This window comes from Anolis carolinensis, chromosome 4, assembly GCF_035594765.1.
Source record: "Anolis carolinensis isolate JA03-04 chromosome 4, rAnoCar3.1.pri, whole genome shotgun sequence".
Lineage (NCBI taxonomy): Eukaryota > Metazoa > Chordata > Lepidosauria > Squamata > Dactyloidae > Anolis > Anolis carolinensis.
Window position 1 is genome coordinate 163,803,319 of NC_085844.1, and position 27,108 is coordinate 163,830,426.

General features: G+C 39.3%; 1 protein-coding gene across 5 annotated transcripts in view; it reads left to right on the forward strand.

Annotated features, from left to right (window-relative positions):
• Window positions 1-27,108, forward strand: part of erich3 (glutamate rich 3) — an 89,019-nt gene that overhangs the window by 50,679 nt on the left and 11,232 nt on the right. For all 5 annotated transcript variants that reach the window (XM_008114095.3, XM_008114096.2, XM_062978149.1 and 2 more), the window contains 2 exons: window positions 18,294-18,707; window positions 22,297-22,431. In XM_008114095.3, coding sequence (XP_008112302.2) covers window positions 18,294-18,707; window positions 22,297-22,431 — 549 coding nt within the window. The remainder of the gene's footprint in view (window positions 1-18,293; window positions 18,708-22,296; window positions 22,432-27,108) is intronic.

A 27,108-nucleotide genomic window follows, 5' to 3' on the forward strand; every position in this document is an offset into this window, starting at 1 on the left:
CATGGTGGCTTCACCTTGTTTCTATTGCATAAATGTCTGCATAACAAGCTGGTATCAGTAGGTGCTAGTCAGAATACTGTCAGCACTTGTTTGTAAATGGGTAGTGCACTTGCATGACAAAGAGAAGCTTAATACTGCTTTAACTGTCATAACTCTATCTCTTGGAATCCTGAGGTTTGTAGTTTGGTAAGATGCTTAGAATTCCTTCCCGGTGACTCCTAATCTCCACTCCATGAACTATAGCACAAGAAATCTGTAGGTGAGGATTCTACGAACTGTGTGTGTCTTCACTGTGTTCAATTCACCTATTGAATTATGGTGATGCCATGAATTTCATAGGGTTTTCTTAAGCAAGGTGGTTTAGCCAGATCCTTCCTCTGAAAGATCTTCCCAAATTACAAACATAAGTGGTACAAAGTATAGTTAAACTATGTAGTCAAATCTTCCTTTTAAAAGTATACAGCCATTCATTTTAGAAGACTAGATGTGTGGTCAGCATAGATACTATGCTGCTCATAGTGTTTTGTGATTTCCTCACTCATTCTATGAGTAGGTAGTAATAATAATATAATAATAATAATAATTTTAATTCTTACCTGCCTCTCCCTGTGGCTTGAGGTGGGTTGCAATATCGCTAAAACACATAATAATCTAAAAACATTATATAAAATTCACATATTAAAACATATTTCTACAAAATACATATTAAAATACACAGAAAACTATCTTGCATGGCAGCCAGTAGGTGTCACTTTTGTATTGTAAAGTGTCAGGCACCCTATGAAAGAGTACCTTATATCTGCGTGAGAAACAATGGCAACAATCCTAAGGGTCTTCTGCTATCTCTACTTTCTTTACTGAGAAAAGCTTGTAGCAGTGATTTCCAGTCAGAGATTTTAGCCCAGCCCCATTACATTCTAAGGGGCACAGGGAATGGCAAAAGTCTGAAAGTGATAAATATGCAATCCTGCGCCTTTTGGTTTGCAAGGAGGGGATAAATGCTAGCTAATTATTAGCGCAAGGAGATTAAAATGCTGTGGAATTAGTTGCAGGAGTATAAATAACATTTTCAGTCACCTCTGTCCTCTCCAGTCAGCATAACTGATGGAGATAATTATTTCCTTTATGTATTCTGAGCTGTATACCTTCATAAATAATCTAGTGGAAAGCATGTATCTCATTTCTCATTCATTAATACAAACGGTGGAAGAGAGCCAACGCTGGGCATGCTTGCAATACACTGGAAGTTGCCAGAATTTTGGCTTTTTGTTGGCACAGAGCGGATTTCTTCCTGTTTACTTCTTATCCCACTGTTTCTTTCTGATAGTGCTATAACATATGCAACTGTTGCTTGTCAGATTGCACCAGGTATTCTCAGTTGTTTACTGGCTCCCCGATATCTCCCTGTTGAGATTCCTCCCATCTTGACAAGCTTTGTAGGAAAGCCGTTTTCTCAAGCCCCAATTCTAACATTGTTTTCTTAACATTTGTATTTCCCATGTGAAATATAGACAACGGGAAAGCAGCTGATTGGGAAATGTATGTAGCTGCGAGGAAGATTCAGTGTTTTTATAAGAAGCACAGAGCTCGACAGCAGACTCAGTCTGTCAAACCAGGTTTGCAGTTGATTTGCATGAGGGGCAAGATCTTTACTCTGATCAAAGAGAATCTGATTTCTTTGCAGTCGGTGATCATGAAACATAATTGGTTTGCAGCTTTGCTGATCATTTACAAAAAAACCCCAATTACAGATGCTTCCTTTTCTTTTTTTTCTTTTCTTTTTTCTTTTCTAACGGTGTTACTTTTCAGCTTGTGGCCATGGGATGATAGGTGATCTGCAATTGGATTGCCTAAAATACCTTTGCTTTTTCTTTTTCTTTGCTTGGATTAGCTGACCATGACCAGTATGGATTGAGTCCTGAAAATCACCACATTTGAAACTTGAATAAAGAATTTCCCCACTGCTTGATGATTTTCCGCTTTAATCTGACATGTTTTACCAGAATGGAACATTTAGACCTACCCCCCCCCCCCCCAATGAACCTTTTTGGAGGACACTTGCATTGTTTTTTGGCTATGGCATGGATGGTGTTTGGTGGTGGGTAGTCTTACTTTGTGGCAGGTCGCTCTCAAAACAACTGGCATTCTCTAAAGCTTTTGGGTTTTCTGTATCTGTTTGCTTGCAAGTTGAGCAGCAGTGCGACTATTTAAAAGGCTTCTGATCCGTCTGATTTCTAAAATGGTATTTGGAATATGATGTGTGTAATCTTTGGGTGTGGAGTCATAGCTGGTAAGAAAATAGTTAAACTCGTTTTCACAAGTGCTGTAACCCTCTTACCTGCATTATGTGGCAAATAGGCTTAAAAACACCTGCTCTTCTTTACAGGTGTATGCGTGTGACTTTTTAATCTGCATCAAGGCATGTTCATTTAAATTTATCTGAGTGTAGGCGAGTGTGCTTTTAAGGAGTGCGGTATGTGTTTAATATAAAAAGCAAGTATGAGTAAGTCAGATTCTGCAAACCATGCTTGGACAAGATCAAGATGACCTTATTTGTCTGTCATGTTTTTGTTCCTTTTCATTTGTTTTGGATTTATTCTTCTGGCTTTTGGGTGTCAGAAGAGTCCTGCAGCATATGAGTTATTGAATTTAAATGGAGGGCACTGTCAGCAGAATGCCAGTCACCATTAAAAGAATTCTAGCCCATTTCCCTTTGCTCCCATCCAACTCAAAGCAAATACTGAGAAACTTGATAAGCTGGGTTGAAAGGACATTCTCCCTCTAGGTGTAATGAAGTCAAAAGCTGACCTGATAGCCAATCCAGACAGATTTTATTAAGTGTGAGAAGGAAAAGAGTGGACTGAGAAATAAGCATGGTGCAGTGTTAAAAAAAGAATACGATGAGCCAAAACATAGCCTGAACTTAGTAAGGGAGTCAGTTTGGTTTAGTGGTTTGAGTGTTGGACAGCAGGGTTTACATCCAAACTCAGCCATGGAAATTCACTGTTTTTTAAATCATGTCAGAAGGGAATTGAGAATATACTGAAAGTAACTTCTAGTGTGAGAGAATCAGCCGTCTACAGAGATGCTACCGATGGGATGCCTGGATGTGCTACCATCCTGTGGGAGGCTTCTCTCCTGTCCCTGCATGGGAAGCTGGGGCTGACAGATGGTAGCTCACTCTAGCTTGCGCATTCAAACTGCCAATCTTCAGGTATGCAGTTCAGCCAGCACAAAGGTTTAACCCAGCATGCCACCTCGGCTCCAATTCACTTGGTGGCCTTGGGCAAGTTATACCTTTTCTGCCTCAGTGGTAGGCAATGGCAATGACAAGCCCTATCTGAACAAATAGTGCCATGATAAGGGTTGCCATATGTCAGGAACAATTTTAAACAGTCCACTTGGGGAGGTGTTGATTGAGCAGAGGTAGAAATATGACTGATTATGAACTAGCAAGGACTATCTAGAGCAGTGGTTCTCCACCTGTGGGTCCCCAGGTGTCTTGGCCTACAACTCCCAGAAATCCCAGCCAGTTTACCACCTGTTAGGATTTCTGGGAGGTGAAGGCCAAAACATCTGGGGATCCACAGGTTGAGAACTACTGACCTAGAGGCAGACTCACATAGGCAGAGGGTGTCTAATATTTTCTAAAGCAGAAATGTGGCAACAAGTGGTAAGAAGTTCAAAAAAATTTCCTACTGGTAGAATAGGGCCCCTGATGGTGGCGCAGTGTGTTAAAGCGCTGAGCTGCTGAACTTGCAGACTGAAAGGTCCCAGGTTCAGATCCCGGGAGCGGAATGAGCGCCTGCTGTTAGGCCCAGCTCCTGCCAACCTAGCAGTTCGAAAACATGCCAATGTGAGTAGATCAATAGGTACCGCTCCAGAGGGAATGTAACGGCACTCCATGCAGTCATGCTGGCCACATGACCTTGGAGGTGTCTACGGACAACGCCGGCTCTTCGGCTTAGAAATGGAGATGAGCACCAACCCTCAGAGTCGGTCACGACTGGACTTAACGTCAGGGGAAAACCTTTACCTTTACCTTAGAATAAGAAGGGTGGACCCATCCTTGTGGAGGAACTAGCATGTGTTCATTTGTCCCATCTGGTGGAAAAAGAAGGGAGCTGCAAAGGGTTTTGCATGGTTTGTTCTGCTTCTTTGACATGTGATGCCATGTTTATGTTATAATCTTATTATTGGCCTATGTGAATTAATTTTATTGGTGTCTTTACTTCATTCCATCCCACTGGCATCTGCGGGTAATATTTATTTTAGTAGTGACAAACAAATGAACAGATCTTGCCAATCTGTAATAGGTACTCCTTGGGGTGGCCATAAGTCAGAAATGACTTGTAGGTATACAGCAATACATTGCATTTATACTCCACCTTTTTACTCCATAGTGTTCATGGCTTTTCTCCTTCTCTCTTTTTCTTTACAACACCCCCTATAAGGGAGAGTAGGCAATTGGATCAAGGTCACTCAAGCTTCAGGATCAGTGAGGGCTAGAACTTGGATGTTCTAAGTCCCAAGTTCAGTGCATTAGTCATTACATTACAGTGGTGCTACACTATCAACTCACTTACTATGTCCTGTTTTGGAACTGTGGAAAAGAAAATTTGAGGACTACATTATTTAATGTTAGAATTAACTGCCAAATGAGTTTATAGTATATGAAACCAATCCAAAGCATGCAATTTCTTCTTATTTTAAAAATTATTTTTCATTCAAAGAAACAAACCTACCATCATACAAAGACATAAAGAAACAAATTACATTAAGCAAAAGGACAATATTCTGACAACAAAAACAAACCTTTTTCTTAATATAAAACACTGACCTACAACAACTAACAAAACTACTAAACCAAACCAATGAACAAAATATAAAGCATTCAAAGATGGAAGTAATCTATTTTTACCTTCTCTTTTGGAGAGAGTAGGACTGTGCTTTCACTCCTGGTTTTTTCCATTATGAAAGGTACACAAGGTAAAGAAAGAAAGAACAGAGTGAGGATCCTGATAGGATGAACACTGACATAGCTAACAAATAAAGTAGAAAATATGGAGCTAGATTGGGCAACAATTTTAAATGGTGTAGTTACTACGTTTTTAAGTAGTATGCAAAAGGAAGTATATTCTTATCGTGCACTGCCACTACAATGCTTGAAGCACAAAGATACATAGGATTGTGTAGGGTTTTCCATTATTAATCTGCTGCATGCACTCAGTTACCGTAAGAAACACAACAAGCTGTACTCTTGGATAAGTAACCAATAAAGCCAGTAGTAAATTTCTTCTGACTGCTGCTTTCTCAACTGTATGCTTTGTACAAGACTATGCTTGGTTGCTTGTGCATGCTAGGCTCCTGCTACTGTTTAACATTAATTCAGCATGCCATTCATTAAGCAATTTTACAAATAGTTGTGGTTTAATTGTAGATTTAGCTGGAAACCGAGTAGATCTGCCCTTATATGAGTTCCCAGCAGGGAGTTAAATAATGCATTCTGAGTTTTACAGATGAACAAATTTCAGATAAGTAGCATTTAACTAAAAATCCTGACCCATTTTGTGGGATAGTAATTGATACATTCAGTGCAGAAATCCCAATGAGATATTACTTAAGTGGAATGATCACACTAATTGGATAGGCGTGACAGGCTTTATTGAAGTGTTTTATTAATAGCATGCAAGACTGGTTTGGAAATGTGTGTTTTTAGCTAGAGGCTGCTCAAATAAGATGACCAACTAGATTGGATTGCTGCTCACTATCACCTCAGAGATTACAGTGTGAGAACTGTATCGCTTTCTTTGTTTTTCCACCCCAAAATAGTTCAGTAGTTTCAACAAAACAAAATTGATTGTAGTTTCAGAGGAGAAAACATGGCTTTATCATGAAGTGATATCTTAAATGGAGTGAAAAGGAACACTCCATCTTAGTTCATCTGGATTGAAAAATAGCTACAGTAGCCACCTAGTTCACATCACTGGTGTATGTAAATACTTAGCAGCAAAATAGTAAGCCGGGGAAGCAGACACTTTGAACCTGTGGCAGGAGAGAAGTCAGAGGTGTTCTGGGTTGGGAACTAAACTTTGGTAACTGCACATTTGGCATTCTCAAGCTGGAAAATCAAACTAAGGAAGAGGATATTTTCTTCTATTTCCCTCTTCATTTAATTCTGTCTGTGGTTACACTCATAGATCCTATTGACTGTGAAGCCTCAGTACCCAAGTTCCAAAGTTAGATTTGTATTTGAGAGATCCAGGCACTGATTCCCCCTGAGCCATGAAGCTAACTGGTTGATTGGTCAGTCACTGGTTGATGTTTGGCTGCCTGTATTCACTAGAAACTAGCTTTAATCTGTAAAGAAGTCTAGGAAAGCATATATCGGTAGTGATTTCCTGTCTTCATTTTTCCGCCTGCACTCCCTTCCTGCATCACTCAAGCTTATTTTGGTTTTTGGGTTTCCCCTTCTTTATCTTCTTCTTTCTTGTCTTCCCTCTGTACATGCATGTGTGAGAAGTCTTTGTGAGTTGCTCCAAACTTTCTCAATAACATGTATAAACTGTCCTTTTTATTCCATCTACAACACTCTCAAAGATGACTCAAAGGGGGCAGGCAAAATGGCTGCCCTAGAGCCACTCATCCTTTTACTACTTGACTGGCATAGCTACATGTTGCTATTATTGTTGTTTTGTGACTTCAAGTTGACTCCAACTTACTGTCAATGTAAGTTGACTCCAACTTCCTGGCAACATTTTGTAAGGACACTCTGAGTCCCCTGCGGGGTGAGAAGGGCGGGATATAAATGTTGTAAATAAATAAAATAAATAAACATCAGTTAAAAGTTGAGATAATATCCATATTTAAATATTTGAAAGGATGTCATATTTAAGATGGAGCATGCTTGGGTTCTGTTGCTTCAGAGACTAGAACATGGAGTAATAGATTCACATTTTTGAAAAGAGATTCCACGTAAACATTAGAAAGACCATCCTGGTGTTAAGAGCTACCCCACAGTTGAGTACACTGCTCCAGAATGTAGTGAAGTTTCCTTCTCTAAACAGAGACTGGATGACCATCTGTCATGAATACTTTGCTTGTGTATGTCTGCATGGTAGGAATTTGATTTGGATGACCCTTGTGGTCTCTTCCAACTCTTTGATTCTCTGATTCTATCCTAGGGCTTTCTTGGCTAGATATAGTCAGAGGAGGTTTGTCCTTACCCAAGAAAGTGTGACTTGCTGAAACTTAGTGGCTGAGTGGTTTTTCTGGTATCCTTGTACAATACTTATATTGATACACCATGCTGGCTTTCCACAGCCAGCTGACTAACCTTCTGGGTGATCAGTTTTTTCCCTGTTCTGGTGTTACAAGGATAAATCCTAGAATGGTCATAGCAGCACATGGTCAGCCCCAACTCGTTTCCACTCTGCTCCTCCTATCAGTTTGCTCTACTCACCCTACCCAGCCTCTCCTGGACACACATACTAACACCCCAAGGGAGGAGGGAGGACCAATTGAGCCAGTGCAACAAGAGGAGCACAATTGGCAATAGGTAGTGGTGAGATGATAGGAATTGATTGGGTTGAAATGAGAAGAACTGGGCCTGTTGGGGCATCAGTGTGTGTGTCCAAGAGAGGCTTGGGTAGTGTGAGGAGAGCTGTGCCGTCGCGCCTGGGGCTATAACTCTTAGCGAAAGAGGCATGGATGTGACATCTTTCTCCAGGGGATTGCTTCTTGCCCTCCTTCAGGGAAGCTGGAACTCCCAAGGATCAAAACACTGTATATAACTCAAAACTGGTTTTATTGTTTCAAAAGGTTATCCCTTTAAGGCAATAAGCTGGAAGTTTCAAAGGGGTAAAGGAAAATATACATTACAGTCTCTGATTGTCTTAAGTCCAAGGAGCTCTGCAGCTGAGAAGCTTTTCCAGGTCCCTCTTTTTCAATGGCTGTGAATGCTGGAGCAATCCTCAGCCTCAGTCCAAATGGCCTATGTTTGAAGACATTGTCTTCCTCTGGTGACAAAGAATTGATCTGAAGGCGCTTGAGACTCCTCAACGTCATCCAGGTTGGCCTGAACATGAAGCATAAATCTCAAGGGTAAGAACCTCAGAATTGATGCTGAGAGGTAACTTAATCAAGAGCTTTTAGAGCCAAGTCTCTCTCTCACATCCATCTGATAGAAAGCTTGATGGTGGAATGAAAAAGGAAACACTGACCCACTCCAGGAAAGGGTGGAGTCAAACAATTGAGTTGAGGGAGCAATATAACTGGTGCAAACAACATTGATTGACAGCTATAAATAACCAATCAATCCAACTACATTTACAGGGTAAAGGCAAAATCGGGCATGATACAATTCAAATCTTGCAACTTACAGTTCGACATATAGATGGCGCCACTCATGCCGTTACAAGAGCAGATTGATCAGAGGAACAGAGTGGAAGTGAATTGAGACTCACCCTGAGATAGGGAACCATCTAAGCTGTATGAACACAGAAAGAAACCTTCCTGTAGTTTGAATTGTGTAAAAGCTAGCTGTGAATGAGCAGAAAGAAATAATGGGTAAAAGAATCACATTTCAGCACTGTCCCTTTCTGTTTTGCTGTAAATTGAACTGGCTAGCCCGTTAGTGTAGTTCTCTCATAACAGTTTTTCCTCCAGCAATGTATGCTCTTCCAGTGTTGAGTTTAATTTCATTGGATCAGATAAAGCAACTGATGGATCTTTTACCTCTGAGCCTGAAAGCCGATCTCCTTCTAGTGTTTTATAGGAAATGCAAGTGCTTCAAGTACCGTTTCAGCAACTACAAAAAAATATCTCCATATAGGTTTCTGTTCCTGATAAGGAGGCTAAAATAAAATAGGAAATTACTTCAGAAATCAGTAACATGTCTACTAACTATAGAAGGAGGCTTACTCCCAGGCTACAGGGTATAGGAAAGTAAGCTTCATGAAGCTTAGTAGGATTCCTTTCTGAGCCAACATGCAAAAGGTTAATTCCATTTGTTTGTCTGTAATGCTGTTTTCTGAAGTTATTTGAATAATGGCTAGGGGATGTGCAATCTTTGGTGTCATAGTTTAAAAAGTAGCATGATGGTATTCAAGGGAGGGAGGGAGGGAGGGAAAAGATGCAACATAATACAGGCAGTCCCCAAGTTACAAACATTACAAAATGATTCATAGGTAAGACAATAGGAAGTGAGATAAATCTACTCCTATGAAAGGAAATTCACTCCTGAAAAGAGTTATCATGGGGGGGGGGGGAGTGTGTCCACTGAAGCTTTATCACCAGTCCTTGTTAACACAACAAGCCATTTAATAAAATCCAATTATCACAGGGGTACCGAGAGCAAAGCAAACACCACAGGGGTATTAACCCTTCCATATGCTATCCAAAGCTAAAAAAATAATGTATTTTTGACTGGAGTAACCCTTTACAAATGTACCTGTTCCAACTTGAATACAGATTCAACATAAGAACAAACCTATAAAAACCATCTAGTTTGTTTCACAGAGTAGAACTTTGTCCTTTGTATTTGTTCCTCTTCCCCAGGGTGTAGTACTCCATTAGTCATGGGAATGACTATAGTACAGGGATACAGAGATATATACAGTGGATAATTTGCTGGACTGAGGCCCCTTCCACACAGCTGAATAAAATCCCACAATATCTGCTTTTAACTGGGATATATGGCAGTGTGGACTCAGATACCCCAGTTCAAAGCGGATATTGTGGGATTTTCTGCCTTGATATTTTGGGTTATATGGCTGTGTTGAAGGGGCCCAGAGACTTTTAACAGTTTGGGATCTATTCCCCTCTGAATCAAAGCATACTTCTGGTCACCATGACCCATGAAACTGATCAGGATAATCTTTGGCTAATTACTGTTCAGTTTATTGTGAGAAAAAAAAGATTTGTGTATGCTTCCTTGAGCTCACTTGCAAAAAGAAGGACTACAAGGCATACAACAACAATAGTTAATATGACATATGTGGACATATGATTAAATTAGATAGCTTTCTGTTTAGTTGTGCAAAAGAGTAAGAGTGAGGGCCCTTCCACACAGCCATATAACCCAGAATATCAAGGCAGAAAATCCCACAATATCCGCTTTGAACTGGGTTATCTGAGTCCACACTGCCATATATTCCAATTCAAAGCAGAAAATGTGGGATTTATTCAGCTGTGTGGAAAAGGGCTGAGTGAGAAACATTGCATGCCTGAATGAAAGCAGCAAAAAAGAAGGAAGTTAAATAGTATTTGTCTCTGCTTTTGACTGTCCACTGGCTTCACATCTAGTGACTTTCCCTACCAACTCTAGTACCACTGAGCTTCTTGTCCTTTCGTGATGCATCATTCTATAAGATGCAGATTTCTCATAGATTTTACACCTGGTTCAGGTCTTCTGGATCAATGGAAATTAGAGCCACATTCTGAATTTCTTAGTAGAAACAAACTATTTGCTTTAAGTTGTTGCCATCCCCATCTACTATGGCCACTGGACTATGAAATGGAAAAAAGAGGGCATGTGTGCAGGGCTGATGTCAACCTGCAGCATCATTGGATCCCTGACACCCAAACAAGATCCATTAACAAACCAAAAAGTTGTACCTAGCTGCCATTTTGCTATTACTTACCACGATCCACTGCTTCCAAGAGAAGGAGGCCTCCAGATAGCATTTTTGTTAGTCCCCCATCCCAGTGTTGATGTGTTTTCCTTTTTCCATTTTATTCATATAAACAGGACTGGATCAACCATTAAGCAAAATAAGCACCAGTTTAATGCATCAAGGGGAGGGACCACAAACATGTACTACTGCCAGATTTACCATGGATCATATGGTGGAAAACAACTGAATCAGGTTCCACAAAAAGGGGTTCCCATAATAAAATACTTAGCAATTAGAAAAAGTAGGATAAAACCTTTCAAATATAAGTAAAGTGGAAGTATATGAAAAAAACATTATTTTACTGTAAATTTTATTTTGTAAAATATTTTATTTTACAATTTATTATTTTTGTGTGTGTGTATGTATATATATGTATGTATGTATGTATGTGTGTATATATATATATATATATAGATAGATAGATAGAGAGAGAGAGAGAGAGAGAGAGAGAGAGAGGGAGGCATAAAGTTCTTAATCCAGCTCTGCATATAAATGTATGTTCAACTGTCTGGATATGATGAAGTCATATTTTTGCTTACAGTACTATCCACCTGAACATTACGAAGAACTTCCTGATGATATTTGTTCAACAGTGAACACTCTGCCTCAGAGTGCGGTGGAAGCTCCTTCCTTGGAAACTTATAAACAGAGGCTGGATGGCCATCAGTCAGGATGCTTTGATAGTGCTTTTCCTGCATGGCAGCAGATTGGACTAGATGATCCATTTAGTCTCTTCCAACTCTATTAATCTACGATCCTTACTTTATCTAGGGAGTTAGAAGGAGACATATTTTTCTCTAGGGTGACCCAGGGAACGTATGACATTTCTGATTCTGAATCTGAAAACATCCATACAACCTGGGTGAGAAAACAAGAAAGGTGTTTTCGGGCTTGAGGCAACATGCTGCAAAAGGTTTTGTGAATTTCTTTTACTTTTTATATGAAGAACAAAAATCAAATGACAGCAGGATTCTGTCCTTTATATGTAAAAAATATAATATAATGGAATGATGAGCCACTCAACTCTATGTGCATTGCTGACAGGCTTTAACTTTAGTGGCTTTGGGGGATTAAATGGAAGGCAGCTTCTCCAAATGCAGAAGATTTTAATAGCCTCTCTAGATAGATGAGAAAGCATCATCCTGTTTTTCTCACACAGTGTTTTTGTTGAAACATAAATCGAGAAGTGGTCAGAGAGACCAAATTTGTGCTTTTCAGTTCCTAATAGGCCATAATCCTGTGAATAAATCAGAATGACTCATTAACTGGAAAGCTGTGCTGGCTGTTTTGCTGAGGCAAACAGTTATTTTTGTACTGGTCTGTTCATATTCGTTAAAAAACCTCCGCTAGGTAGCTCAAAGGTCTTGTGTCCTTTTATACACTAAATTTCAAATCTTAAACAACTCAGGGTGGCCTATATCTCAGAAGCAATGGCAGAGGAAGCTAAGATTAGTGTATCTTCCAGAGTGAAGGTGCATAGATTCCCCTAGGTAAGATATTCTCCAGATGGAGAGCCAGAACATGCCATATGTGGGTATACAAAAGTGTGTGTGCAAGAGCACGATGTCCTCCTTTAGATAAGAGCCTTATGTGGGAGGTGGGACAGAAGGCACAAATCAGTCTTGCTTCTCTCACAGTTTTGATTAAAAAAACAAATAGAAAAAGGACAGGGAAACTGAAGGTGATTTCACACATTGATACTATTAGCAGGCACCAATGACAAAGTGCCATGGATAATTAAGACCTTATCTCTTCGCAGCTTGGCTTCTATTATGCTGTAATTGACTGATGTAGTGATTTGTGTTAATTTAGGGCTGGCTCACAGAAAATGACAAAGAAGTCTGTGTGCTTTCTAAAATTATTCCTTATGGCATTTATCTCTGCGACAAATATTTGTGTGCAGCATTGTACTACAAAGGTGAAAGGGTTTTGTATATCTCATGTCAAACCTTTGCTTGACTGGTTTTTTGAAAACTGGGATGGAGAAGGTACAGCTCATACAGCTCTGCTTCACCTTCCCAGCATCTCCCTGATTACCATTAAAAAATAGCCAATTTCTAGCTAACATATGCCCTTAAACAGCCATAAAAACATGGCAGTTTGTGTACCCTTGCAACAATAACAAAACCATATAGGCAGAAGGTTGTGTTTATTCTGATTGTGCCAAGAGTGACTCTGTAGCCCCCACCTACACCCACTCTATTTCATGGTTATGAGATAATGGAGAAACTCATTGAAAATGACACAGGAAATGTCTACATGCTGCATGGCTGCTATGTGGGACATTTTAACCCCCCCCCCCCCCCACACACACACACACACCATGAGGTGGCTTTGTTTGCACTCACTCTGAAATCAGCATTTACAGATTCTCAAGGTAAAGGAAAAGGTTTTCCACTGACATTAAATCTAGTCATGTCTGACTCTGGGGGTTGGTGCTAATCTCCATTTCTAAGCCAAAGAGCCTGCGTTGTCCATAGATACCTCCAAGGTCATGTGGCTGGTATGACTGCATGGAGCACTGTTACCTTCCCGTTGGAGTGGTACCTATTGATTTATTCACATTTGCATGTTTTCGAACTGCTAGGTTGGCAGAAGCTGGGGCTAACAGCGGGAGCTCACCCCACTCCCTGGATTCGAACCACCGGCCTTTCAGTCAACAAGTTCAGCAGCTCAGCAGTTTAATCTGTTGTGCCACTGGGGGCTCCAATACAGATTTCTAGGTTATCACATTATCATTTATATAGAATGGATAAAATCATCTGGAAACTCATAATCAAGAGAGATTAGGAAGACCAGATTTTAAATTGGGAATCTCCAACTGGAGTCCTTTAGAATAGCGATTCCTAATCTTTGGTCCTCTAGTAGTTTTGGGCTTAGGCTCAACTTCCAGTGAAATGGCCAAGAATTCTGGGAGCTGATGTCCAGAACACCCGGAGGACTAAAAGTTAGGAACTACTACTCTAGTTGTTGTTGAAACGTAATATCTATGTATCCTAGCTATCATAAACAATGTTGAGGGATTGTAGCACTCTTTCATAACCCCGTGCCACTAGCTACCTGGAAGGCTGATAAGAATTGTACTCCAGCAACATCTGGAGGATTGTCTTTGAGGTCTATGTTCCCACTGAGCCTATTTGCAGGTTTAATCTACTCAACTCATCAGGAATGATGTTGATAAAACATATCTTCATTGTTTCATATTGTAGGATAGTTCTAGCTACCTCACCATTTAATACCAATATTTACTTGAGTTTACTGCACCATCGGTTGTAATGCACACCTCAATTTCAAAGGTGTGTATTGAAAAAAAATGTTAAATGTAATGTGTGGCTTCTCCTTGCCCATCCACCATTCCTCTGCCTGCCTCAGAATGCTGGACAGGCAAGGGAAAGCCATGCCCCTCCATTAAACTTGACAGCCTCAGTCCAATGAACAGGTGGCAGCTTCCTAACTGAGGCCTCATTCCTGAGGCCTTCAAAATAGAGTAGGTTTTGAAGGCCTTCCGAATGAGGCCAGTTGCAAAGCCATGTCCCTCTGTCAGGCTGAGGCTGGTGAGTTCGCTAGCCTGGGCCTGATGGAGGGATGGAGGCAGGTTTATGTGCATGATTCTAATGCACCATTGATTACGATGTGCAGCTCACTTTTGGCTAAGTAATTTAGCCAAAAAAGGTGAGCTTTCGATTTGAGTAATACGGCAAGTATGCTGAATTTGGACACAAAATGTCTTTACTTAAATTTTCATGGGTTTTGGGATAGATTCTCCTTGGTTTCTTAATTGAATCTATGTTCTTAAGCCCCGGAGAAAGGTAGAATATCGTTCCTCCTAACATTCAGATTGCAATAATTTTTGTAACAGTAAAAGTAAAACATTTTGCCTAGCAGAGGTGGAATTGAGAGGATAAATAAAACCATACAATTTTAGCTCGGTGAAACATCTTTGCCTTAATTTTTCCCAGCACAAAATTGTATATGCCTCGCAGAACATTTATATCAGCACAGATGGAAAGAATAATTTAAAATATTAGCAGAAATTACAGCTAATTATCATCAGCAGCTAGCAAGACATGAAAGGTGCTCAGAATCAGTACTGCATTTCATTCAAGTCACATGAATGAAATATGTTACAATATTGATTTTAATTTTGTCTATAACAGATTTTTGATGGATTCTCTTGTTCATTTTAAATGTTAGGCATTTGCTAATGAATGAACATTGTTTCTCAAGGATTTATGGCAATTAAAATTAAAGAAGCTGTAGCATTTTTCACAAGGATTTTGTGTGGAGTCTTTAGTTTGAATCCTAGCTTGAGTTTCTTCTGGAATTGGGTGACTTTCTTAGAACAGACAGTATAAGCCTTAGACCTTGTGTCTGATCTGTTCTTGGTTGTTTGATAGTGAGAGAGTGGTTAGTCGAAATTGAATCTGGAGCAGAGGATTTAAGAGGCCAAAAACAGATGTCTGGGTGAGAGGAGAGGGCAGTGGGGGAAAGCAAAGCAAGGCAAAACATGGCTTGGTATATCTGTTGTTATTACTCACAGCAGCATTTTTTTACATTAATGAGCCAGTTCTTAGTTTAAGGATTTTTAGGTTTTGAGTAGATGCTTTGAGTAGGCATTGCTTGACCAATCAAATCAACTGAAAGTTGCTCCTCTGTAACACTTTGAGCTGCTATTCTTTATCCACTACCTGGGACTAAGACCAATTCAACTTAATATAACTTTATCTGAGCAGACATATTTCACCAATTTTAGAAATTTATATGTCACACCAATAAGTATCTTTAATTATACATTCTGGGCTGCCTTTTCCTATAGTGCACCAGAAAGTATGGTTAAAGATACTTATTTGTGTGACAGATATGGTTTTCAAACTGTGATCCTCCAGGTGTTTGGGACTTCAACTCCCACAATTCCTAACAGCTGACAAGCTGGCTTGGATTTCTGGGAGCTGAAGTCCAAAACACTTGGAGGAGCACAATTTGGGAAACACTGCTATAGCCTAAAGTAGGACTGAGCAACGTAAAACCCAGAGACCACATGTTACTATTGTCTTCCACTTTTTGGGTCACTCCTATACCCTAACTGGACTATACTTTAAAGAAAACATAAATGAATTCTTATGCATTTCACACATATCTTATTTGTAGTGCAAAAAAAGAAAAGAAAGAACAATACAATATTTAAAATGAAGAACAATTTTAACCAACATAAACTTACCAGTATTTCAGTGGGAAGCGTGGGCCTGCTTTTTGCTGATGAGATAGTCAAGTTAATTAGGATTGTTGTTGTTGTGGGCCTTCATGTTGTTTCAAACTTAGGGGGACCCTAGTTTAAAATCTAGGGTGGGAGCCAGATAAATGACCTTGGAGCTTGAAGATAAACTCCAGTGTGTCTCCGCTCTTTTTCATATATCAGTTATTCCATGAACATGCTTGCTGTTCTGGCTCCTGTAGTATATGAAGGGGGAAATCCTAGCATAGTTATCCTTGTCACAAATGTGATGGGCTTTTTGTGAGCTAGGGTATTGAAGTAGATTCATGGCCCTAAATTTAAGTGAGACATATACCTCTAACTCCAAGGCAGTAAGTTACATTCAGTTATCACCCTCTTCAGTTGTTCCTCCATGCAGATATTAAATGAATATTAAATTTCAAGTTCAGTTTGAAAGTATTGTAACTATTTTGATATTCTTGTGACACGGAGAAGATATTTACACCTAAGTCTTAAAGCTAAATGACCTGAAGGCACCAGAACTTGTTTGATCTTGGATGCTAAGCAAGGTCAGCCTGGTTAGTTACAAGTTCAGTAATCCTTATCTGAAATGCTTGGGACCAGAAGTGTTTTGTATTTTGGATATTTTTCCTGGATTTTGGAATATCTGGATTTGCATATATGTACATAGCAAGATATCTTAGAGATGGGACTCAAGTCTAAGCACAACATTTATTGATGTTTCATATACCTCACATACATAGCCTGAAGGCTATGTTACACAATATTCTAAAGAATTTTGTGCATAGAGCACATTTTGTGTGCACCAGTAGAAAGCAAAGGTGTAACTACCTCAGCCACTCATGAGGATAATTTTGGACTTTGGAGTATTTTGTATTTCCAGATAAGGGATACTTAACTTGTACTTGGAAATGATAAATGGTGCTGCAAATTAGATTTAGAGGAAGGAAATAGCAAACATTTCTGAGAATTCATCGCCTCTCTGTTGACAAGTCATCTGAAGGTACCTAGTACTACAGCGTGGGCTTGAAATTCTTGATTTGGATCAGACTCTAATGGTGCCAAACAAAAGTGATGACAAGCAATGGGAGATAACCTCTGCTGCATGTGCACATTGGTGTCAGAAGAAGAGTCATCTCCAGAGTGCATAGCCCCCACCAATAGCTCTGTATTTGTTGCTTTAGTGCAACATTTCCTGTGACTTGGTGGTATGCTGTGGCATTGATAGGTTGATGGAGCTTTCTGGTTCACCAGAGTTGTATAAGTACATGCCTGTCTCATGGTATAAAACTGTCTAGAGAATGTTAGAAGCTACTTTATATTGAGTCCTATTAATTGGGCCATCTATCTTGATACTTCTCTGACAGCAGATTCCAGGCAGTACATTCTTAGCTATGTTGTTGCAGGTCTTTTTATTCATAGTATACACCTAAGATTGAATTTGTAATTTTACAGATGTATAACTGAATACTTTCCTCATACCCTCCAACATGTCCAAGTTTCTTTCTCCTCTTCCTGCTTCTCCCTCAGTTTATTCCAGCTGCTGCAAATTGAGTTCAAAGTGAAAAAGTAGTGTTCACTCAGACCCCTTCCACACTGCCACTATATCCCATGATCTGATCCCAGAATATCTGTTTATCCCATATTATCTGACAGTGGAGATGCATATAATCCAGTTTAAAACAGATAATTTGGAATCAGATCCTGGGATATAGGGCATTGTTGAAGTGGCCTGGTTTGACTCCACAGGGGAGAGAAGCTTCCCAGTAGGCTCAGGAAAAAGCAAATTGCTGTAGTGCCTTCTAGCTTGTGTGGTCCTCCTTATAATGTGTGCCATCTTGACCATCTTCTGATGTAGATTGGATACACGTGTCCCAGTTTTTATCTGTGACACACATGAGGGTATGTTTACCAATTAACAGAAGGATTCTCTGTTCACCCTGACAGCATACTACAGTTCTGTAAAGGGGCAGCAATTGTTATTCTCGGTTTTATGGTGTTTTCCCCTCAACCTGATCTGTCAAACAGTGGAGCACATGACTCAGAGCTTACATAGTTACATTTTAAAGAAATTATAGTTTAAAAAAAGAAGCTGAATGTTTTTTTTTATCCAGTAGCATGAGACTTTGAAACAAATTGCTATTCCTCTTTCACTGTTTAGTGAGACCACAGCTCTGTAACTGTACATTGCACTTATACCATAGATGTAGTGATCCCTCCTTAAGTTACATCTTTAATATAATATACATCTTAGTTATTGGGAAATAATGAGTTCCAAATAACTAGATGCTTGGAATGTGTGTCCATTTGTAACAGTTACTAGCAGGCATTAACAAAAACTGAATGACCTAGTATTTATAATGAAATGTGTTTATTATTTGTAGGCAAGAAGCTTGCATCTCCCTCTAGCAGTATACTGTATAGCAACGAAAACATCTCTGACTCTGAAACCAGAAAACAAGTTGAAGAACAAGACAATGTGGATATACATTCTGAATACGAAAGTGAGATGGCGAAGTCCCAAAGATCTGAAAGCCAAGAAATGGATATAGAGGAAGAAGAGACAATGGGTGAAGTAGAACACACAAGAACCAAACGCATGTCAGGCATTTCAGATGAAGATAAGATGGAGACAAGTCTCCAGGACATGAGTACTACCTATGAGAAGGGGAAGATGAAAGGACTGGTAGACATGAACATGAAGGAAGGCATGGAGGAGGATATAACAATGCATTTCAGGCACAGCTCTCCAGAAGAAAAGCTCAGTAGCTTAGTTCCATCAGAAGATGAAGAAGGTGGTAAGTAGTATGGTCTGCAGTTGGAAATGTTAGGGACCCTTTGGTTAAGAGTGTGTTGTGTTACCTGTTTTGAAGTGAAGAATTCTTTTTCTGTGGTGTTTCTTGATGTGACATTCAAATTGACTGCTCCTGTTCTATGTTAGGCTATTAGAGGTGTGACTTTTCTACTTCACTGTGTGTCAGATAACTGGCAGCATTGTGTCTTAAATATCCAGGTCATCTTATTATTTCAGATACTGTGATGGTGTTGTACAAAATTTAACCTGTGAGACTTTGGTGGGTCTTTCTTTGTCTCCACCACTATCATTCTTGGAACATTTTGTGATAGCTGAATTGATTTCATTAGCAGATTGACAACTAAGTGAAAAGGATCCTGGGCCAAGCAGTACACCCAAGACTTGATAGTTACTACCTCCAAAGACTGTTGCAAATACAGAGAAATCCTGAAGAACAACAGTGTTAAACCTGAAGAATAGGTCTTAAAGTAGTGTATACTTCTTATAGGCTCAGAGTCAGTCAGATGCTTAAAACATATGATTTTGTATTTTTATAATTTGGGACAACGAATAGTGAGATGCTAGATGTTTTGTTGAAACATTTTTCATAATGATAGCTAAATCTCTGTCTTTAAATCTCTTCAAAAACAAGGTTAGGACTGTAGGAAGCTGCTTTATACTGGAGCAGACTCACTCACCATTTCCTGCTTCTTGTTTTCCAGCATCTCATATTTGATTTTTGTTTTAAAGCTAGATATGCTGGAGACGGGACTTGAAGCATTTTCTAAATGAAGCATAGAACCTGTTACTGAGCCTATCTCAATCTGATATTTATGTTGTTTCTATGGATCATGAAATGGACAACTTTACACAAGTGATTCTTATTTCATGAACCAAATGCTTTGCCAGCAAATAAAAGAATTCATGCTTGTATTAAATTTTTAAACCTAGATCATAGTCAAATCATCCAATTAGTGATTCAATTAATATTAATCAGTGTGATATCCATGGTGATGTAGACATGAAAGAGAGCCAAAAGTCATAGTCATTTTTCTGATTTGTATTTTTGTATGTATTCTTCTGGCAGTGACACATCTTCTGTTCTTGCTTGGTGGATAGTTTCTTTTATATTGCTCTGTGTTGTTGGATGGAATAGTTTGGCATGAGTGGAATGCTATACAAATTGGAATTGTTTGCAGACATCATGGTTTTGGCTCACTTTTCATTGCCTTACAATTTGTTATGTATAAAACGTGGGAAGAAAAATGAAGGTGGTGGTGCAGTTTTGGATGATTATGCTGAATTATTTATAAGTGTTTAGTTTTTTGAAATCTTTTCCTTCATCCTTATGCTAGGTTTTCAATGTGAGCAACTTTTCCAATTAGACTGTTAGATGAGATGAATATTTAAGTGCTATTGAAGAATGACGTTAACGACTTAACAAATACATGCATAGGCTTAAATACTCTAATACAAAATGGAAGCATGAAGTAATCATGTGCATTGAGTTAACGGCCTTTTACAGATTTTTATTTCAAAAGCATATCATAATTTCTGTTTAGCTCAGATTTCCAAACAAAGTAATTAAACAGTTGTTTGATTGTATTGGATTTGAATTAACACATTTAGCATAGTATATTTTCTGATTCTTTTGCTCTAGTGGGAGGCAGTAAATCTTGGGTGGTAGCTGAATTATTATTATTATTATTATTATTATTATTATTATTATTATTATTATTTTTAAAAAGTAATTTTGAGTCTTGCATGACGGCAAATCTAGTGGGAGACAAAATAGGATTTGTCCCTGAAATATAGTTAAGAGAAGCAGGAGCACTTAAGATTAACATTTTAATGCATAGTTTTGCATAGTGGATGTTTGGCATCAGTCAACTGTGCTAATAGTACATTACGTGTAGATTAAGCAATTGGACTGTGTGTGTGTTTATAGAGCCAGTTTTAATGATGGCTGGAGGGAGGAACACTCTGAACAATTTGGTTTAGGTTCTTTTCCTTGGGAAAATAAGCCACTGTCTGTAAATATCCAAAGTAGCTAAATAATTAAAACTAATAAATGAAAGACAGATTGTGAAGGGAAAGGAACAGAGACATATGAAAGACATAGAGAACAGACATGCAAAAGAACCCTACATAACAAAAATAAAGTTGTCATCTCAGTTTTTCTCTCTCAAAGAGACGAATTGCCCAATGAGAAAACTATTGCCTTAAAAGCCAACAGTGGCCTAATCGGTCTGATCTTAGAAATATGGGGACGGGGGGACCACCAACGAATGCCAGGTGCTGTAGGCTATATTTCAGAGGAAGGAATTGGCAAAACCACCTCTGAGTAATCCGTGCTGAAGAAAACCCTGCAAAATGGACAAGGTTGTTGTTATAAATTGACAGGCTACTTGAAGACACACAGACAAGCATAAAAACCGAACCTCAAGAAGCTCAGTAGGGATTACTTCCAAGCAGGCTGCTTCATTGAAAGAGAATCAGCTACAGATATGGTCTTCTACACATGTAGCTGTTGTGGGTGCAATTGCCATTATGTTTCAGATTTGCATCAACATCTGAGTACATCTGGGATATGATGGTGCAATTTGCATGGATTAGCGGCAGTAGGTGTATGCTTGTACCCTTTGCAGAGATTAAATAAAAGCATCCTTCTAGGAAAGAAAGGTTGGGGAAGACTCACTTCCAGGAATACATTAATCAATTGCCTATATCTAAACAAAGCCCTCCAGGTTTTTCTTTCTTTGCAAAAATATAAATGCTAGTGAAGTTTACAATTTCTGCACAGTAATTTCTTTTTTAAATGTCACTTTGGACAGAAGAAGAAGAAATATCTGCTTTTGTTTGGGGAATAGTGGCTGCTTAGTTGATAGGAATGCAACATTAATAATACATACTCTGTTAAGCAAAGTGAAATGTAAATAACCTTATTACATAAAGATTGAGGCTACAATGGAAATATTAGCACAGCTTTAAATTATATCCTGGGCCTAATAAGAATTCAGGGGAAATGTAGCAAAATACATGATATTATTCCTCATTCATTTAAGAATATCAAATATGCATGTGTTGAATGCATGGGGATTTGCATTCAGATCTGCCCATGCATCAAAATGAGATGGAGCTTGTAAACTGTTTAACTAAGGGGGTTGACAGAATCATTGGCATTGTGTTTGGTAGCTTAGCATTCCAATATGTCCTGCATTTATCTGAAGCAGAATAACAGATTTTCTATTGTATGATTATTTTGATTCTTTGCAAATTAAACATATTTCCGAACAAAGGTCTCCTTTTGGCTCAGTGGTTATTTTACAAAATGAGTGCTGGTTTGTTGGATTGCCTTTCCTTTCGCAGGTTGGAAATTCTGCTGCCTGAAATGTGCTTTTTGTAAAGGTGGATTGCTACTTGCTTTGTTTTGCTGCGTTTAATGCATCCTCTTGGTGAAGGCTGCTGAATTAAAAATTTGCACTTGTAACTGCTAGTAGAGTAATTTTATAAGCCAAGCTGATGCTCAGAACTTTTCCCAATTTTTCTCTCTTTGCTCCCTGTTTTGCAATTGTTGTGTTATTTTTTTGAAGAATGCAAATCGGTTAAAGAGAAAATAGCGGAGGCCATTGAACATGACCAGCTTTTGAGTTCTGAGCCTGAACCTAGTGATTCCAGTACAGAGGATGAGGAGGATGGTGCAACTGCTACTCAAGATAAACATGAAGGTAAACTCAATGGATAAAATGTGAAACTGCTGTAACTGTTACTTCCCACTGAGATACTGGTCAGTCTTAAAGCTTTCTGTTTTTACACTTACCTTTTCCTGCTGTTGCATTCTGCCACAGGCAGAATTGTGCTTGAGTAAAGTTCCTTAAGACCAGTGTTTTCAAATTTACATTTTAAATTGTGTGGCTCCTTTGGAGTGTCTTTGTGGTCTTCAGGGACCTCAAGGGATCAAAATATTTGTGCTATGAAAAGTCCGAAAATGATCTCTAGGAGATGTGGAGAGCATTTTCACCATGTTTGGAACCACCTATATCCCTTCCCTGGGGTAAAAAATAAAATTTTCAAACTTAAAAAAATAAACAAAAAAAGTATTCTAGAAGTCAAAGAAACCCCTTCCCCAAACATGCTTCCAATGTGTATTCTAGATCATGGCTTCTTAAACTTTTTCCAGTTGCGACCCCTTTCTATCCGAGAATTTTTTTATGCAACCCCAGATATATAGATTAGGTATAAAAATCAAGCCATTTATGAAATATAGCTGAAACATTTTGTGCAGAGTTCACTGCACATTGTTGCTAACAGATTTATGTAAATGTCTAAAACAACCAGTCTGTTTACTGTTGCCAGTTTTTTTGTGACTCTAACTTTGAACTTTTCAGGTTGGGACCCACAGTTTAAGAAGCTGTGCCCTAGGGGGCATTTGGGAGCACTTTGGTTTTGGGGGTCATGAGCAGGTTTGGAGGTGGGGTGATCTTTCGAAAGAATCCAGGAGGTCTAGTGCCACCCCATGTCTTCCACAGATGCCCACCACTTCTCTAGACCAAAGCCCAGTAGTGTCTGAAGCAATACATGGAAGGAGGAGATCTTTAGAAGTTGACCAAACTGCTTGTTGTGTTGGTTTGCCATTACTTACTTTTTCTTTGAGTGAACTTAAGTATTGTATGTACTCATGTATAAGTTGAGAGCAGGTTTTGTGGAAAAATTATGGATTTTGAAGAGCATTCTGCAAAGAGAGAGAATCACAAGAGAGAAGGGTCAGCCATCCCGAGTCACCACTGCCATTTCCCTGCCTAGGCATTCAAAAAGGCTAGAAGTGACACCATGGCAGAAAAAGTAGATGGGGTCAGTCCTTCTTTTAGGTTTTCTGGGTATGGACTAAGTTCTTGCCTTTGCCACTCTGCTCAGAGAAAGGGATTATTTCTTTTTTCAAATAATAATAATAATAATAATAATAATAATAATAATAATAATAATAATAATAATAAAGACCCACATTGATATATGGATAAGTCGATGCAGATTTTTCGGATTGATTTTTGATGAAAGTTTCTAGACTTATACATGAGATTACATATCACTGTGTATAGCAAACATTATTCTAGCCAGTGGCTTGTGACTTTTTCTTTCCCTAACAATGGCTACTCTCTGTTTCAGAATGCTTTAAGGATGGTATAGGGAGCAAGAGTTCTAGAAACACATCAACACTGGCATCAGTGCAGCTTCTAGGATAAGGGTATTGTTATTGGGCCCATTGTCCCACAGTGTATTTGTTGCCCGTCATATATTTTTCTAGATATTATGGGGAGGTCTGGGTCGGTCCTAACCACATATTGTCCATAATATCTTGTTTTAGCCTTAATTCCTCCTTTTCTAACCCAATTTAAAGCCTTTTCTGACATGATTAGTAGGTATCTGTGTGATAAGGTTGACCTGATATTAAGTGGTGAGATAGTTTCTCTACTTCACACAATACTCTACAGATTTTACAACTTCTACAAATAAGTTTTGTCACCAGGCTAATAGTTTTTATTTATTGTTTCAGAAGCGAATTGAGACTTTAGGTTTAATGTATAAAAACACCACAAAGTTAACACCACATTATACTAAATGTTCTTGGATGTGGCTCTTAATGAGACATGCCGCATTATCACAGGATGTCTACACCCTGCACCGCTGGAGAAATTATACTGTTTGGCTGGTATTGCAGCAGCTGACATCTATCGGAAAGTAGCAGCCAGTAATGAAAGGACCAAGGCATTGACATCTCTGGCCCATCTTCTGTTCGGATATCAGCCAGCAAGCCAATGCCTTAAATCAAGAAATGGCTTTCTAAGATCTACAGATACTCACTGGAACACCTCAGTGAGTGAGAGTCCAAAAGTGGCAGGCTTGAACCCGGAACCTCAATCAGTGGCTGATGCTGGATGAGAAACTCCCCCCTGGGCACACAGAAGACTGGGCGACTTGGAAGGAGCCGAACAGACTGCACACCGGCACCACGAGATGCAAAGCTATCCTTAAGAAATGGGGTTTCAAAGTGAAGTCCATGGCATATGAGTGTGGAGAAGAACAAACCACAGACCAACTATTACAATACAATCTGAGCCCTGCCACAATGGAGGACCTTCTTACAGCAAGATCAGAGGTACTCCAAGTGGCCAGTTTCTGGTCAAAGGCTAATAGTAACAATGGTGGTGTTCTTTGTAAGTGCTGGTTTTCTTCTCTCTTGTTCTTCTGGCTGAATTATAACAATTTTCTTTTGCTGTATACTCTGCAGATGTATTTTTTGATTCCAAGATTTGTCTGGTTTGATTACATTGTTCATTGAGTGTCAAACATAAAGGCACAGAGATATGCCCTCAGGACTTTGGCACTTACAATTTTTGCTAGAGAGTGTTTAAATTTCCATGCACATGAATCAGAAGAATGGCTTCTTATAGACTAGTATAATTCCATTTTTTAAAAAAAAAATGGAATACAGCTTATTAAATCTAACTAATAATGAGGAAATGGAATTCATGCAGAGTATCTTATACTAAGAGAAACAATTCAAGTATAGAAAATTATTTATTACAATTGCCTACTCACTTTTTGGGGAGTAAGCCCTTTTGAATTCAATGGAGCTTTCCCTGAAGTTGATATGAAAAAGGCAAACTTGCACTACCAATTGCACTTAAGTTTAGTTGAAGAAGAGCTATCAAGTTTTTGCAGAGCAATATGGAATATGTGAGGCAAGACTGTATAACGCGACCTTATGTTTTGTAAGAGGAAATCTTTAGTGAGAATTAGGATTAACATGAGATTTCAGATTTCACAGAGAAATCCAATTCTATACAGATGTCATCCCAGTGAATACATTACCTATATTTGAATATGGGTTTAGAAACTTACGTTTCCAACTAATGTAAATGTGTAGTGATAGGACAGAACTTGAGTCTCAGAGCACCATCTGGCCACTGCTTTAACATGTTTCTATATTCATTCTTCTTAAAAATAGCTTTCAAACTCCATGAGGTACATGTGTGAAAACCAAATACTTTAAGTCTTCCTAGTTTTTGAAGAAAGCAGAATTTAGAACTTTATGTTCGCAAATTAATTAAATTATTTTAAATATTAGCAATTGGGAAATAAATTCATTGGCATTGATATCTGAAATAATTTATGGTAAATAGTTGCTTAACTCTAGTCAACTCTGTACAAAACTGAAAAACAGTTAGTTTTGTTAGAGTAATTTGCAGCGCAGCAGCAGCTGGATGGAATCAGTGGAACGCAGAACGAAGTGACACCCAAGACATTAGTAAAACTATATACAAAGTTTTACTGTACCGAAACACACACTTTTGCCAAGCAATAGTGTGGGGAAATGTCAGAGTCTTAGAGTCCAATGAAGCTTGACAACAAGACTGGAAATAAACTTGGTTCTTGGCTAGGTCCGTGACTAGAAACAAGGCAAAACTTGGAGCGTGGAGCAGGGTCCGTGGTTAAACAGCAAGGCAAGGCAAAGGCTTGAAAGCTTGATCCGGGAAGCAAGGAACTGGGGTTACGAAGTCCACACACGATCTCTCTCCTGAAGCTGATCAATTGACTCTGCAAAGAATCTCCCGTGCCAAACACCTATATTGGGTCTTGTTTTCCCGCCAACAAATCTCTTTCCCTAGAGAACAAGAAGCGAAACCCAACTCCAGATGCAAGACTCCTTAGAATTTCCCAAGGGAAGCAGGCCTAATCAGCCTGTTGTTTGGCAGCGATCCGTAAACTCCTCCGTTGGGCCTCTCTAACTCCTCTGTCTCTAGAATAAGATTCCTTCCTGGGAAACTGAGGGGAGTTCTGCCCAAGGCCTGTTTTACTGAATTCTTGAGGGCAAACATCAACATCCGGCAGGTGAAGAGACTCCGGCTCTTGTTGCACCGGCGAAAACCCCATGTTTTCATCTTCATCGGCCACAATAGTACTAGGAACAGGACTACAGGGCCCATGAGGCATCACAGCCATCATCACTGTAGGCCCAGAGAAATTGTTAGAATCACCTCTGCTCCTGTTGAAGCCCCTGGAACGACGTCCTCATCCTCTGGCCTGTTGACTCTTGCTTCGGCAATCCCTGGCTAGATGCCCTGGCTTGTTGCAAATGAAACACTTTCTCACAGCTGACACATGCACATCTGCAGACACGGGCTCCTTCTCCTTCGGCTCCATTTGGAACGACTCCCCCTCACTCATGCAACCTTCAGCCGACTCCTTCTCGAAGAAACGCCGATCTTCTTCCTCAAGCACTCTCGCACACACCAGACCCAAACTCAGATCTTGTGACGGCACGGCTTGCAATGAATACAGCAGATGGTCCCAGTCACTAGTCAGGCTAGACATCATGATGTATGCTTGATGCTCTTTGTTTATTT